Here is a 17,790-nt window from a genome sequence, read left to right as displayed (position 1 = left end):
GCCTCTAGTAAACTATAGATTTTACGATATTAAAAAAAAAGACTCCTAAAATATTTTTGAAAAACTCATTTTTAATAGATCTTTTAAATATAAGATATTTAAGTGTTTTTAAGGAAGAAAAAGTATTTTTTTAATATACATAGAATATTTATTTGGCACCCATATTATCATCCCTTATCGCACCCCATTTTAATATATATACATATATATATATATATATATATATATATATATATATATTAATCAAAATACTTCAAAGATTAGAATAACTTTAGGTAAAAGCAACTTTATTAAAATTATTTGGTTGAGCTGGAGCATATAAAAGTATTTTTGAGAAAATTATAAAATGGATTGTTATTGTAATGAATTTCTTTAAAAGTGAGATGTTTTTTATGATAATCTTACTATCTTACTATTTTATTAAAAATCTCTCCCCTTTACTAACTAATTTTGGTGAAGCCTAAAATGAATTTACGTTAATATCCTTTTTTCTATTCACACTAAAAATAATTCCAAGATTTATTAGTAATTCCACAAACGAAAAAATCAGTGATCTAGAGTTCGAGACTCTGTGACATATTATTATTATTATTATTTTATTAAAAATCTCCCCCCTTTACTAACTAATTTTGGTGAAGCCTAAAATGAATTTACGTTAATATCCTTTTAATCTAGAGTTCGAGACTCAGCTGTGACATATTATTATGAAATTTTCTCATCATTAATTTTCTATGGTTGTTTTATATAAAAAAATATATAATTCTCTTTAGTCCCACATCTTAGAATTGACAACACTATGATCAAAAAAATTTCTATAAATATTTTAGGTCGACAATGTTAAAAAATATACTTTTCTTAATTTTTTTTATTAAGATAAGTATAATATTAAATTAAATTAATTTTTTTCATAGGGAAGCCGTAAGGGTGACACTCGAAAATCCAAACAATTTGAAATGAATCTACTTTAATATTTTAATGCTAAAATGCTTTAATTAACATAATTTCATTATAAATGATCAATGTGATTTTAATATATTATAACACACGCGATGCGTGTGCACAATCACTAGTTATAATAAAAAAAAGACCTTTTCATTTGTTGTCAATTATTTTTCCCATAGTTAAATAAAAATGGATTTGATTATTTTTAAATTTAATTTTCATTAATATCTCAAACTTCTATACTTATCATACAAGTAGAGTTTTAATTTATAAAATATCCTTTTAATTATTAATATGACCATATAATCATTCGTGTCTTTACTATGACATGGTTACCCAATCAAAATATCAAGTAGATGCATGCTTTTTCGTATGATTCAGTTAAATCAAGAAAATAATACAAAATCTAATGTCAATATTCTTTATTAGAAAAAGATGAAGCTAATTTAGCGGTATTTTCAGGATGCGCACTCTAAAAAACCCAAGGAAATGAGAACTTATTCAGCCTTAACTGAGTCATTTTACTAAAAGGGCCATCAATAATCTAAAATAGAGTCTTGTTACATGTAATGAAATATCAATGGGCCTGGGCCTTTTGATATAAATGGGCTGTCTGTTGACCATATCTATCTCCTAGATTATGTGTGAATATTCATCTCTTTTTAATCATGTTAACACTAGTAAGGATGTAAATGAGCCAGTGATTAAGTTTTATGTTGTTTAAATTTATTTATTAAGGTAATTGAGTTAAATCAAGTAAAATAAAATGAATCGTCAAATAATTAAGGAGTGGGAGATTTTTTCTATGAGGACATGTGTTATTGTAATAAGTCTGTCATCTTATAACAATTGGTATTCGATGGGATTATAAATTTTATTAATGAATATTATTCAAATTTCATAGTTGAAAAATAAAAGAGATTGTTGATTTTTTACATACCAAGCTTTTGTCTGATTAACCATTTTTTTAATAAATTATTAATACAATTAAGAATATAATTAAAAAAAGGAAATCATATATTAAAATAATTTAATGATAGTTTTTAAGTATGTTAATATGATTATTTAGCACCAACAAATTAAATTTATAGAGGTAAAAATTTCAAATTAAATAAATATTTGATTATGAAATTTTAGAGAGTAAAAATAAAATAATAAACAATTATAAGAATAAATGACTAATATACAAAGAAAAACCTTCATAATTTGTCTTCTATACAAAGTGAAAATTTATGGATCACTCTCATAAATTCTCTATATATACTTCTCTTTCTTGGAGAAATCTTTTACAATATTTATTGATCAAATATAAGAGGAAATTAAATATTACAAGTAATAATGAAAATAATATAAGAAATAAAAATTACAACAATGAGATTTATATTTCGCTTGCTCTTGCTTTGGTTTGATCAAGAAGTTCAAAAACAAAATGACACTTATCCAAGAATTAACTATCCACGAGCATTAACCAAAAATCCCAAGTCTTATTCTATTTATAAGCTTCCTATTAATGTCGGATTCTGTTAAGCAATCTTTATGCTCTATCATTTTGATTATTAATAGCGTCTTTATTCATTCAATGGCTCGTTTTATAGCTTCCACATGTAGCACTAGTCTTCAAACCAAAATATTTTATTTATTAGTATTTCAACCTGAGTGGATTACTCAGTCAACAACTTCATCAATCGATTATTATCCTCGACTGCTCCAAATCCTGAATTTAACCAAATCATAATTTTATAATTTTATGTTCATTAGTCGATCGATTGTTTTACCTTATAAGTCGATTAAGACCCTGACTATAATCACTCTAAGGTTGAATTTGTGCCAAGAGACTTTACTTAGTACAAATTAATTTTAACTTACTATCACTTCATCCTAGCGTAGTGTTTGTTGGGTCTATAGTTTTGTTAGTGAGTAAAGAGATAAGTGCATAAATTATCACTTAAGATAATGTGGAACATTTGACAGTCTAAAAATTCAAAGTGAGGCATATTCTAGGTTAAGGGTGAAAACGAATCGAATCGAATCCAATAATATGAAAATATTGATATTTGAACTTGAAAAATATATATATGAGATTCAAATTCAATTCATAGCTTGAAAATATAAATAATTTTGGCTCGAGCTCGGTTCAAAATAAAATTCGAGCTCAAGTTCAGTTCAAAATAAATTATTCGAACTTTGATTTAAATAGAATCAAATTATAGTTCGAAATGATTTAAATTCGAGTTCAGTTCGAGTTATTAGATTTTAATTTAAACATATTTAAATTAAAATTATGTGAAAATAATCAAAATTCGATTCAACTTTGGCCCGTGAACAATCAAATAAAGAAATATTATGGATTCGAATTTAGCTCGAAAAAATTATTAAATATGAGTAGTGAAAGATGGTACAATAGAGCAAGCTTAGAGAATTTGGTGCTTACCAAGGGTCCAACTCAAGATGAAATTAAAGGCAATGTAAAGCATGGATAAGGTTGAAAACTTAAAGGTAAAAGTGCCATAAAAGATCTATAAAGAAAAGAGGAAGCAAATGACAAGTAAAAACACACAAAAAAAAAAAAGGGCATGTAATAGAACTTCTGCCGATTTCAAAGTAGAGCCCTAGAGAGTCACTGCACTGCATGAGTTTAAAGCTCATATTCCTCCTCTTTTCCCCAGTTCAGTGTGATTGAAATGATGACCAACATGGTGTTTTTTGGCTAACAAAGGAGGTGGTGCACTCGGCCTCCTTGATGACGCTCTGAGGCCTTTGTCACCCCTTTGGATGTGCGCGATCGGATTATGTTCCTTTAGTTTCAAAGCTTTATCGAATACATTGTGAAGTTATCAGCTCAGTTCAACAGAGACTAAGCTTATAGAAGTCTGCTTTTATTTCTTTCTTCCAAGTCCTGTTTTCCTTCCTCCAAACATGTAAAGTGAAACATGCAATACTTTGCATTTAGCCTTTAATTATGAGTGACTTCAATTTGTCCCTTCAGTCTTTACTTTTGTCTAGTGCCTTTATATCCACCATCCGTGTAGCTTTCTTCCCCACCGGGGGAGAAAAAGACTGGAGAAAAAAGGACCAAGCACTGGATCATTACAACAACTACTGTGTTTTGAATGCATGTCTCACTTAATTCTAAGCTTTCTGCCTTGTTTTTATAGTTATGTCAGATTTATGTCCATTATTCTGGTCATTAAAATTTGTAATGAAGAGTAGTCCTAGGCTCCTAGCGTAATAATAAAATTGTTGTTATGCAACCTAGTGATTACCCATTCGAATTGCGAAAACAATTGTATTGATAGGAGTTTCGTGAACTCTCTTTATTCAGTTCATGTGTGAATCACGGCCATCAAAAATTTTGATGTGGGCTTCTTAGCAACTTAATTAATTGTGTGAATTATAAGCTAGTTATGTGGAGTAGCTTCACATACTCTTGCCATAGGATGCTATATGAGGCTTGGTGGTATATATAACATCAAATGATGAAGAAGAGGTTGGTGTCAAAGGAGTAGATCAATGTGTGACCATTGTTGAAGTCGAAGAAGTCTCAATTGGCGAGAAAGTATCAACTTTGAGGTTGTGGCAACACTAGAGGAAGATAAAGTAGGGGCTCGAGAGAAAGTGTAGCTCTTTTGAGCATGATAAGGATGACCACGAACACAACAATACTACTTACTACCTACAATGGCTACAAAAACATGGTCATCATAGCGGTTTATTGTGGAGTTTGTTGTTGTATCGTGAGGTCGAAAATTAAATAGATATATATATATATATATATATATATATATATATATATAAATTTAACATCCCTTTTGTTTGCGTTCTAGCCAAGAGAGCCGGGGGGCCACTTTGAAAGAAAAAAAATGAAGGAAAATTTCACAATATTAAAATTTTGAGGATACTTGGAAAAGTAGCTAAACATTAATTAAGCGCATTTTAATATTTTCTTTCTTGATTTACAATTGATTTAATATTTGAACTTCCAAATATCTTAAATGTTTGAATTTACCTTTTCACAGTTGTTTAGTATGGAATATATATATATATATATATATATATATATATATATATATATATATATATATATATATAAAATTTTAAAAGAGCAAGCTAATTTACAAATTACTTTATCATATTTAAGAATCACACATTTGCACCCTTATTAGTTGTAAGAGACCATTTACGCATTTACTTTATTTATTTTATAATTTTAAAACAACATATTTCTAAATTTATTTCTAAAATATGTAATTTTATTTCTAAATTTGGATATAAGTTCATTTGCATTCTAAATTTCGATGGAATTATAGCATGCTTGGGTATTCTTATAGAAACAAAAAAAAACGAAAAAAAGAAATCAAGAGTTGTGTTATGATAATCGTATTACATAAGAGCTTTATGTTTCCTATATGGCTATATCTCAATGATGTTTTTTTAATAATTAAAGATATTTTTTCTTATGTATGAAATTAGTAATTAAGGTAGAGATTTAATTACACTCATGTATGAAAATCTTATTGAGAGTAATTTTTTTCGGTGGAATGGTAAAACACTTGGAGAATAAATAAAAAGGGTCAAAGTTTGAATTTTAATAAAGATGAATATTTTGGAAATTAACCTTTAAGTGATATGGATTTATCCAATAGATGAATTAGGAAAAAGATCATTTATATCTGGATTAATGGATGAAATTTGGACACTTGAATTATTAAAAAAAATAATTTTAAAAGTGGCGTGCATGCATGGGGGCCTTTCTAAACTAAAAGGTTGGGGTGTGATGATTGTTGTAGGGCAATTTAGATAGCACTCCCCATTGGCGGGTGATCATGACTCTCGTCACCTTTGCACTTTACCACTCTTATCTCACCATCATCATCACCTTCAATCTCATCTCTGATGATATATCCATACAGCAAGGAATCTCTTTCCATTTTACTTCTAAGTGTTTCATTCATTAGTTTTGTCATATCAGTTTACATGACAAGTCTAAGATAAAAAGGAAAAAAAACGAAGAAGAAAGAAACTTGATCTTGTATGCATTGCATCATGCATGTCTCATGAACTTATGGGGGTTTGTTTCAAGAGTTATCTTGAAATTATTAGTTAGAGTTCTACAGTTAATCATTTGATGATTATTGTATGAATTCATTATATCATATTCTTATATATAAAGGTATTTGATTTTTTGGTTATTATACTTACTTGTATTGGTACCAAATAAATTAAATATAATAGCGTCCTTGAGTAGAGGGTTCTTACCTATATCAATCGGTTAGTTGAACCGATAGTGAGATGATATAGGGAACACTACTCTTAATCATTCCTAGTCGAGTATTAACATTCGGGGACAATGTTAATGCGACGAGACTAGCATGTAGGTCAACTCGATGACTTGATCTCACAAGTCATGGATATAGAGATATCAAGTTGACACATGGGTATACATTGGAGAATGTATACTGAATGACCCGCCATGAGAAAATATCATGGATCGTTATATGAGTGTCATATACTTTCTCATGTGGCTATTAGTATGACTACTAGTCCTTGGACCTGAAGTCACCATGGATCCCTACATAAGGAGTTACGTACTTTAGCTTCGTCAAACGTCACCCGTAACTGGGTGGACTATAAAGGCGATTACTGGGTATGTAACGAATTATGCAGAGGGATGTGAGTGATGTAGATGAGATTTATCCTTCCTATATGACGGGAGCGACATCGATATTCTTGATAGAGTGAGACCACGAAGTGCATGGTCATGCCCAAATGAGTCAATATGAGATATTGAGCTCATTTGATCGAGTGAGTCTACTTGGAGTTCAAGATTTAGATTGATTAGAGGATGACATGGTCTATGCCTCACATTGATCAATCTAGATGTCTAGGATAGAAGGGCACTTGTCATATATTGTGAGGAGTCACAATTATTAGTCACAAGGTGATGTTTAATCTCAACATTCTTGTAACTTGGGTAGTAATGATGTGTTGCTAGATACCGCTCATTACTTATGCTTCTAAATGAGTTTAGGAGCATTGCCAACGTTACAAGAACCTATAGTGTCACACACAAAGGGCAATTAGATGAAGGTTAGGTTCATTTGATGAACCTAAATGATTAGGTTCATATGATGAACCAAATTGGATTAAGAGTCCAAATTAGGCTAATTGAGTTGGACTCAAGTTGGTTCATGTGTTAAGTGAGTCTAATTTGGACTTAGACTCATTTAATTAATTTAATTCAATGAATAGAGATTCATTAAATCAAAATTGACTTGAACCAATGATTAGATTAGATCAACCAAGGGAGAGAAGTGGTCAAGTTTGACTTGACTTAAGTAGGAAAATGAAGAGTCAAGTTTTGACTTGACTTTGACTTGACCAATGCCACATCATCAAGGCTTCTTCATTTGGTCAAGTTTGACTTGACCAAATGTCACCTCATGGAGGAGATTAAGAGACTTGACTCTTGATATTCCATGGGAGTTACAAGCCATAATGTGGGCGGCCACTTAAGGATGAAAAAATTGATTTTTCATTCAAGTGAATTCAACTCATCTTCTTCCTTCCTCTCTTCTTGCTCTCCCTCTCCTCCTCCTTGGCCGAACCATCTAAGGTGATAGCACACCTTTGTTTGGTCTTCTCCACCTAGTTTGTTCGTGTGGATACTTCTAGAGGATCGTATACTTGACGATCTCGAGATCCGGCGAACCGTTGGACGACTGGGATTGCGAAAGGCATCGCATCGAGGGTAAAATCTCTTAACCATGTAGTTCTAGTGTAGATCTAGATGTAAGAAACTCGTACTCCTAAATTTTTGTTTTATTTTACTTCGCACGGATCCTGTGACATGAGAATCGGGGTTTTCGCAACACGAAAAAGCGATTTTGCAGTCCAAAATTCTCAACAGAAATTGTGTTGACCAAATCAAATTATGTTTGGCATGAGCCGAGTTGTAAGTAAAAATTCAAGCTTAAGCTCGGGTGAAGTTGTGTTAGGCTTGATTTTTTAATATTTGCATTTTTATTTTTATTTTTGTATTTATTTTAAAGTTACGAATAAATTAATAAAAATTAGAATAAGTGTTACTAAAATGATATACTTTATTTGAAAATATTTAATATTAATATCTTCCTATAAATATATGATGAGTTATACTTGACTAGCTAGTGGAGCATATTAAAGAACATATCTCTAGCTTGTATAATATGATCGAAGGTTATGTTTGAATTGTTCTATTTCCTCAATATATAAAATATTAGTATAGTGAGACAAATGTGAAAAAAATATTGAATTTAATTATTATGCCATATTGATCAAGTAGAATAATATGAATATTTAAGCTCATTTTATCAATCTATAGAATAATAATGCATACATTTGATTGCTTATAATATTGGTTTTAGTAATATGTAAGTCGATTTCTTTGTATCTTGAAATTTACACTTCGTCAAAGCGATGTTGGATGCATAGCCATTTGAGAATTTCAGATTAGATACATACCAACAAACATTTTTGTTTTCTTTTACGGGCACATATATATGAAACAAGTAGTTTCATAATTATTCTATTGGTATTTTGTAGCTCTAGCTCAATTAAGCATGCAATTGTTACATACAAAGTTAAAACAACCAAGGATTTAATTTGTACCCATCATCACTTCTTTTAACAATGTTCAATCAATGCATAAAGTTTCTATATATCAATATGGGGGTCTCAAAAAAGGATTGGACTACATTCAATCTATTATACACAACATTATATTGTAAAAGGACATTTCTACTATTCAGATCTATGATCATAAAATAATACAATAATTTAACCGTTATGTCAAAGTGTTCATTCTTTTAATAATACCCAATGAAAAGTACTTTTATGATTATTCAAATATTAGCTCATCGAAGGTTAGATAACTTATATTTCTCCTGGAAATTGTTGTCCATGTCCATCCATAGATTTTGAGTTCAATTGATCTAAGAAATTTATATTGTTTAATCTGATTTATTGGTAGTTCAAATGATAATATCAATCTCACAAGTTCTTTTAATCATTTTGAAAGTGGACCGAGTAAATTTTATAAAAAATATTTCATAAATAATTTTTTTATAATCACTTATTTTATACATTTATTTGTTGATATTTTTCTAGGTGATGTGATGTAGTTAAACCATACGTGTATGATTTTGTTATCAAGTAATAAAAATATTGATTCATAGTAATTGTTGATTAAACATTAGCTGAGTTCACAAAGTAATTTATCTAGAAAATTGAGTTTGTGTGTGAGCTTGAAAGATTGAAGGAGGTAGAGAGAAAGAGTTGATAGAAAGAGGAGCAGGTTTGAGAAGGGACTAGAGTAGAGGTGGTTAAGGGAAGGTAAGTGGTCAAAGGGAGAAGTTAAAATAGAGGAGAACGATTCTAGGATTTCTGTTTCATCATAATAATTGTAAACACAATTTATGTTTGGTTTCCTATCTTCATGGTTATTTATGTAGGTAGATTATTCTATGGTATTCAATGTGAACTTTTGGGACTACACCCGTGTATCCGTTCCAATTCATCATTTACTTTTAGAGTAACAGAGTTGAGGGATTACTTTCTTAAGGAGATCCCTATCACATGATCCCACAACCCCTGAGTTGCCTTCTCCTACTGTGTAGCGATGAATTGGAACCAATCCATTAAGATTTATGATAGCATATTGCTCCTTATGGCCTATCGATCTACTTTCGTAGGTGACTCTCCACATCTAGGGGTTTTACGAGTTGGAGGATTGAGTTCTCCTTTCGGTTCATCCCCACACCTCATAGGATACAAATATTATACTTTAGGCATCAAGATCGTGTGTACATAGTAGGCTCAAACCACAAACATACATGTCATTGAATAAGAAACATGCAAACTCAATAGATTCAACCAAATATTGTTGACATATCAAAAGGGCTAATCCCTAATCCTAGAATCCGAAGATCTACTCCATAGAGAAGGAATACAATCAAGAGACAAAAGAAAATAACAACTATAACTCAATACACAAATTAGAGAGAAGAGAATGCTTATCAATATTGCTAGTCTTCTCGGACGAAATCCTTGCTCCAAAGGTGGACGGATTGTCAAGATGGATAAAGATAGTTGCTCTAGGATTTTCCCTAAAGAGAAAAACCCTCTCCCCAAGAAGGGGACGAAACCCTTGGTCTAAGATGATCTAAAGAAGGGTTTCCTTTACCCTTTATATCTTCCCACGCAGTCTAGCTCTATAGATTTATTGGGCTCAGCCAAAACAGGTTTTGACCCTTAAACCCAATTTTATCATATTGAACTTTGAATCAAAGTTATAGATCTTGAAATTATCTAACTTTTGATAGGTTTTAGGATCCGTGGCTCGAACTAAGCTAAAGGTTATAACCGTTTGAAATTTGGTCTACAATGTAGTCCAGGATGCCGACATAGCTATGGCCGCTGACACGGCTGACCGTGGTTAGCACTAGAAAATGGACAAAATTAACATGGCCATGCCCGCTAGCATGGTGGGGTTGTAGTGGAAGCTATTGGCTCCATTTTAGCACTGTTTTATGTTTGATTTCTTTTGTACAAACACGCTCGTGTCATGAGACATGGTCAGAGCATATTCCTGGATTAAAACTTCATTTTAAAAGCCTTTTTCTTCATTGTATGCTTTATGTGTTCGAATTGATAATGAGGCTTGATGATGAGACATGACGACCTTGTGTTGAGCTTTTTTCCACTCCATTCTTCATCTTTCTTGGTCGTAGGAGCATGCTTGTGTCATGGGACATGGCCAAAGCGTGCTCCTTACTCCAACTTTATGTTCCAAGGGGTTTATGCTTCATTTGAACTCCGAATTCATGTTCTATCAACAAAAATATGCAAAGAGAAATTCTCCAAACCAAAAGAGTAAAAATAACGAAATCACATAGAAATAGGGTGTGATAATGTAAATCATGCTCATTAAATGCAAGTAAATGTACACCAATCAATGCCTAGAAACATGCATAATCTACACATATCACACCCCAGACTTAAACCTTTACTTATCCTTAATTAAAAACCTGCAATCTAGGTTTATGTGTATAAATGATGCATCATAATGTCTAGTGAATCGGTCTAATCTTATTGTATAGTTTCATTGATGAGTATGATACAAAATTATTTGAGTATGACCTAAGTAGAAGTTCTCTGTGCTCAATGCAATGAGTGGCCCAACGTTTTCAAGTGTCAATCTTCAAGCCTTTCAAGTCATCATCTAACTGTGTTCCTTATGTCTCCGGTGATAAACACTTACCTGCCACATGGATAGTTCATCCCTCTCAAAGTCTACATAATATCTCAAAGGAATACTTAGTATATAAAGAAATGTAACAGTTATTTCCCTAATAACCTAACTCAATTTCAAAGGGGTAATTTGTTAGTTTTCACTCATAATGACTATTTTTTATCCCTTAATCTCCTTTTTTTTTACTAAGTGATTGCAAAATGCAACACTTGAACAAACTTTTTTTTTCTTTTGGGATTCTGATTCTGATTTTTCCTTATGAGTTGGCATGATATGAATTTATCCAGTAATCAAAATATAGTTAAGAGGTCACTTAGAAAGCAAAAGTACTAGTCTAATTGTATGAATTATAATTATTTTTTAGAAATATCTACCATCAAAGTCAAATATAGTGTGATGAGATCCTAAACTAGGCCAACGTTTAAATTCGTCTGGTAAAATAAAGGTCACTTCATGCTACTATGAATAGTAAAAACTAGATCACTTGGCATACTAGCAAATATAATAACAACATAAATATCTAAAACTAGCATGCTAGCATCTTGCTATGAGGAACAAACAAATAGTGATATGATATATGGTGCAACTAGAAGAAAATTTTATTATGTAAAGAGAAACATGACAAAATTAACTAACAACCCAACATATATACATCCCTTAGACTTAGATTTTTTAATGTCTCAAAGATAATCATAACTCTAATTTAGAGGAAGTTTAGAGTGAGGGAAGTTACCAAGTGATGCGTCCTAAATATTTGAGTCATTCATGTGCCGAAGACACCCCTATATATGGTATTCACATTCCTCCTCAACTTTGAATCCTAAAAAAGAATTAGATAACAAAAATTAAGTAGGGGTTAGGATTAGAAAAAAGGGAAAGAAGAGAGATCAAGGGAGGCAAGACTCGTGCTTGCTCTTAGCAAAATATGGCATGGAAGCTTCATTTTCTCTTTTCTTTTTCAGGTGCCTGACATTATCGTGCTTGTCGACACGGCTTGCCTGTGTCAGGTATTGTGGTTTCTTTCGAGTGGCGGCATCACCAAGTTGGCTGGCATGACCTGCCCGTGACACATTTTATGCTACATAGATTCCCTTGCCATAACTGTGTCGGCTGGCATGGCTTGCCTGTGGTGTGTATTGTGGAGTCTAAAAAATGAAGAATGATCACTCTAGGTTGGTCATGGTTGTGGTCACAGCCATGGTAGTTGGAATGTACTCGAGAATTGGTCTTTGAACTCCATTTTTGCTCCTCTTCATGCCTTATCAAAGAAAATAAACAAGAGCCGCTCTCCTAAATTATGCTCCTTGCTCTGAAAATTAAGTAAAGCAAAAAGTTAAAACTACAAAACAAGAGAAAATATAAACAAAAATAAAAAAGAAACTTGGATTGCCTCCTAAGAAGCACATATTTACGGTCATAAGCTCGACCCCTTATTATGGTTACCAAAGATATATCTTTTAAAACTCAATCATAGGGGAGTAAGATATTTCAGGACTCTCTTGCTAATGGTTCTTGGCCTTTCATCTATCTTAAACCTTGCTCATGGAGGAGCAAAGTACTTGCTTACTCCAAGTCTCAAGCCATCATTAAATGGTTGTCACAAGATCGTCCATGTGATTGATTGCTGTGAAAAGTATTCCCTACCATAAACATGCTCAAGAAAACATTGATTAGTAACTTCGGATATATTAAATGAAATGTTACCTTCACCAATCACCAAAGTGAGTAAATCATCGAATATGGTTTCATATGTAGATAGGAAAGGCTCTGGCTCAGGTGGCGGTGCCACTAAAAGAGGTGATTCTTTGGGCTTTGCCTTCATTGCACAAGTCCCTACACTTCCATTGTAAAATATCAAAAAAGGGCGAATAACCATAAGGGAATTATCCGAAATTTTGAGAAATTTTCTAAGAATTTTTCGGAGACCGTATGAACGAGTTTATGGGGATAAATATTGGGTCCGGGAAAGCCTGTTTAGGCTACCCCATTTAAGTGAGAAAAAGTTTATTTATTTTATTTCTTTTTATTTTCTTTTCTTTCTCCCCTAAACACCATTTTCTCTCCTCACCCGCCCGATTCTTCCCCCAACCCGACGCCTCTTCCCCTTCCTCTCGGCACCGACCACCTATTTCTCTTCCGTTTCCTCGAGCCCGATCATCTTCCTCATCTCGCTCACATGCGCACGCCCTAGATATATCATTGCTGTCGAGCCTTTTGCGATCTCCCTGATTCTTCCTCTCGTTCTTTCTCTCGTGGACAACTCGACGCCGATGGGGATACTCAGCGTCACCGACACAGATCAATCTTGGAGTGTGAAGGAGGGAAACTTGTCACGTCTCCGACTTCTTTCTTCTCTTCAACCTCGGCAAGTGGCAGTGAAGGTTTTTCCATCGCCACCCAAATCGCTTCCATCGAAGGGAAATCAGGGCAACTGATGTCGGATCCGTCCAACATCGGCTGTGTGGGTGAGGTAACAACCCTTGCCTTCACTATTTCTTCCCGATTCTCCTCTCTGTTCATCGGCAAGAACACGCTGTGCCTAGCACTGTCACCGGTTCTTCTTTTTCTCTCCAGTGGACGGTGATAACAATGATCTTGGAGGTAGAGGAGCTGCTAGATTCCAGCTCCCATCACTGTTAGTTGGAAGTTTTCATCGCTGGACCTGTGATTATCACCTGCGATTGTCGAGGGAAAGGTAAGGTACACAAATGGTTTTTGGAATTAGGTATTGTTTGATTTGTGATCTTCTTGCCGGATCTCATCTTGTTTCGTTCAGTGAAGGATTCCAACAGGAAAGGCTGTTCTGTGGACTTTCTAGTTCCGACAGCAAATCCATCCAGCAACAACAGTGCTAGGAATTAAGGTAAGGTATTGGGTTTTTGATCTTAGTTATAGATCATGTGTAGGCTTGATTTGAGGTTGTGATTAGTTGTGATGTGATTAGGGTTTTGCCCTAACTTAGTATTAGGGATTTTATTTAGCTATTCTTTTGGATTTAGCTAAATAAAATATATATGTTGTTTTACGCAGGACTCTGATTCGGGATGAGCACATCGACATAGAGGTTGATTAGCTCGATCTACATTGGAGGCGGGTACCTTGACCTATCTATTTTGATATGTCTTGTTGATATGTTTAGTAGATTTTTAACAAGTAGTAATAATTATATTTATATCTGCATCGGTATGTCACTATTTATTTTCGAGCATGTTTTGTTTGTTACCTGATTAGCATTCGTGCCTCTGTTTATTATTTATGTTATAGAGGTAGTGACATGCCATGCTTTATGATATATTGGACTGGTTAGATACCCTACTTGACATGTGTACCTAGATCATATTATTTGATCCACATATTTTAGTACACATTATATGGAGAGGGATAGGATTAGGATATTTTCTGGCTTAGTGACATGCACCATCTTGCATGATTCTATGCTGAGCGGTTGACAACTCCATTATTGTTGAGCGCATCGCCAGTTACATGGGTCTGCACATACAACCACTCATGGGTTAGTGGTTTTTATTCAGGCAGGGTGTGTTATAGTAGGTTGCTCTATTTGGCTCTGTTGGTCTGCTCATGGGTAGTGTGACGCAGCGTGGTAGCCGGCAGGGATCCCTCCCCATCATTGCGTACCGGGAGATGAGAGCATTGCGCTCCTTCACTATGTTTGAGGTAGGAGGATAGGTGTACTCCGACAACATCTCGCCCACTCAGTCACCCATCAGGAGTAGCGACGATATAGTGCACGGTTGTCACAACCCTACCCACTCGGTCTTACCATCGTGTGTGAGATGACTGACTGGCAGTAGGGGTGACCAGGATATGTTATTGGCATCATATGCATTATTTACATTTATTGCTTGTGTTTGTTGCACTTTATATGCTGCATATTGGATGGATGCATTGTTTGACATGCATACAGGATTTATGATACTTTGGGTTTGACGACCTTGATATCCCTATATCCAGGTTCTGGTTAGTATAGTTACTCCTTATCTTAAAGTTTTGCACTTTCTATATGTTATATCAAGAGATTGTACACATAGTTATTGCTATTTGTTATAGTTTACTATGCATGTCAACTAGGTATTCGCTGAGTGTTGGACTCACACCTCGTGGATATTTACTATTTTCAGGTTGAGGCTGTCAGGAGAGTTCCAGTCGCTAGTCCCCTGCATATCGCAAGGATTTTCATTTGGTCTTTTTTTGGTTTTCTTATTGTACTAGTTTGGTTCTATGGATGTTGCATGGTTTAATTTATTGTCGATATTTTTATTGGATTTGTTCTACTACATGCTTACCTGGACGGCAGAAGGGGTAAGTTGATTTTATCATTGTGATTTATGTTTTATGAGTGTAGTTGAGTAGGGAATAAGTTTTGAGCTTTGTGAGTGTAGTTGAGTAGGAGATTTTGAGATGGTTTTCTATATTATTGCTTTAGTTTAGTTTTTCTATTAACTGCGTGGATGATTGCTGATTATTATTTATTGTTATTGTTCCGGCCATGTGGGCCGAGGTATATGTGACCCTGAGGGTAATGTATAAAGTTTCAGATTGTCACCCGTACAGGGGAGATGCTGTCGAAATTTCTTCTGGCAGGGACTCCCCCGAGGCGTGACAATTTATTTGGTATCAGAGCCCGGCTTGCGAGTCAAACTGGGTATTTTCGGATTTGTATGGATTTCCGTTATGATTATGTTTCAGAATTCTGTTTTGGATTTGTATGAATTTTCGTCGATTTTCTCGTTTCAGATTTCTGAGGTAAAAAAGGGGGGCTGGACAATGACGGAACATCTCCAGACAATAAATAGGTAAAATGGTAATTTTATAATTTTTGAGGCTGGTAGTAATATTTGCGTGTTATAATTCAACAGATATGAGGTGTGGTGTACGTGCTTCCGTGTCGAGACGTGGTGTAGGACGACTACGTAAGAGGACGTTGGAGTCCTTGGCGACAGAGTCGCCAGAGACATTTACTAGGGTTGAGCTTGTTGGTCAGGGACAGAGTCAAGATACTGCGGGTGCGTCGGGTTCTCAGACTCTGATGGTTTCAGAGGTACCTACCCTGACCGTACCCGTCGGACCCACTCCTACGGTATTCACAGTACCACTAGCGGTGCCACCTGCGGCATATTCGGCACCACCTCCGGCCGTGCCCACTGCGTACTCGACACCGCTGCCACCAGTGCCTACGACATACCAGACACCACTGCCACCGGTGCCCACTGCATTCGCGGCACCCACACCAGCAACAACAGTTGCTCCACCTCCGGTACCACCACCCACCGTACCTCCTGCCGCGCCCACCTATGCTGACCCTACATGCCACCAATGGCACCTACCTCAGTCTATATAGTAGCACCAGGGATGCCTCCCCCGGTCTATCCAGCGGTACTACCCGTACGACCAGCTCAGGGGATTCCGCCAGTTCCCGCGATGATCCCTACACATCTCACTAATATTATCGCGGCATGAGCCCGAATCCCAGCACTGGCAGAGTCGATGAAGAGTCGATTCACACTCTTCCGAGGAGAAACTGATCTGAGTGTGGCTTAGTCCTTGAGAGAGACCATGGAGCAGACCTTATTCTACATGGCTTGCTCCGAGTGGGAGAAAGCGGAGTTGGCTGCTTTCCATTTACGGGATGAGGCCAACACTTGGTGGGTTACGCAACGTTCCATCATAGGCGAGCATGACATCACTTGGGCTAGATTCAGAGAGGCTTTTGAGAGCCGCTACTTCTCACGGGCATATCAGATGACTCATCGGCAGGATTTTCTAAGTTTACGACAGAACAACCTCTCGGTGATGGAGTACAATGCCGAGTTTAATCGGTTGGCCAGGTTTTGTCCAGAATTATTTACTGAGGATAGTTCCCATATGCATTAGTTTGTCCAGGGACTAGATGGACATTTGCAAGTAAAGCTTGCTGGTTTCGGGAGTTCATCCTATTTAGAGACGTTGGATAGAGCCCTCATGATTGAGTCAGCTCAGCAGAGAGCATTTCCGGATAGGAAGAGGAAGCAGACGGGTCAGACATCAGGACAGATCTAGCAGGCACATGCTACCGGACAACAGTAGAGTGGTCGTGGTCGGCCAGGCCAGGGTACTTCTGGGGCTTCTGGTCAGCCTTAGAAGTTAGGGCAATCATCATCTGGACATTCACGGTCTTCTCAGTAGAATCGGAAACAGCTCGCCAGCGATACTCACTGCACCAGATGTGGGTCCAGAGACTATGTTACCACAGCCTGCTCCCTGTGACAGTCGGTTTGCTATTATTACAAACTGCCCTGGCACCTGAGCTGAGATTGTTCGCTGAAGGCTCAGCATATCGCTTCCGGAGTGTCTGGCCAATAGAGGACAGCTCCCCCCGCAGCAGCTGCATATGACATGCATGGACAGGAGCACTCTGGTGACCTCACAGTACCACAGAGCTTTGTTCCGGGACCACAGTATCTAACTCAGGGGCAGTATCAGCCACACTCACAGCGACTGGTCCAGTACCAGTCACAACCCCAGCAGCTGGTCTAGTATCAGTCGCAGCCTACCTATCCATA

At 35.5% G+C, this 17,790-nt stretch overlaps 1 protein-coding gene across 1 annotated transcript; it reads left to right on the top strand.

Moving 5' to 3' along the window:
* Nucleotides 1-16,109: 16,109 nt before the first annotated feature.
* On the top strand, nt 16,110-16,589 carry LOC121999681 (extensin-like). The gene has a single exon (XM_042554330.1). The coding sequence runs from the start codon at nt 16,110-16,112 to the stop codon at nt 16,587-16,589; it is 480 nt and encodes a 159-aa protein (XP_042410264.1).
* The last annotated feature ends 1,201 nt before the right edge of the window (nt 16,590-17,790 follow it).

Source organism: Zingiber officinale, chromosome 1A, assembly GCF_018446385.1.
Source record: "Zingiber officinale cultivar Zhangliang chromosome 1A, Zo_v1.1, whole genome shotgun sequence".
NCBI lineage: Eukaryota > Viridiplantae > Streptophyta > Magnoliopsida > Zingiberales > Zingiberaceae > Zingiber > Zingiber officinale.
This window is presented reverse-complemented; position numbering and strand designations above follow the sequence as displayed.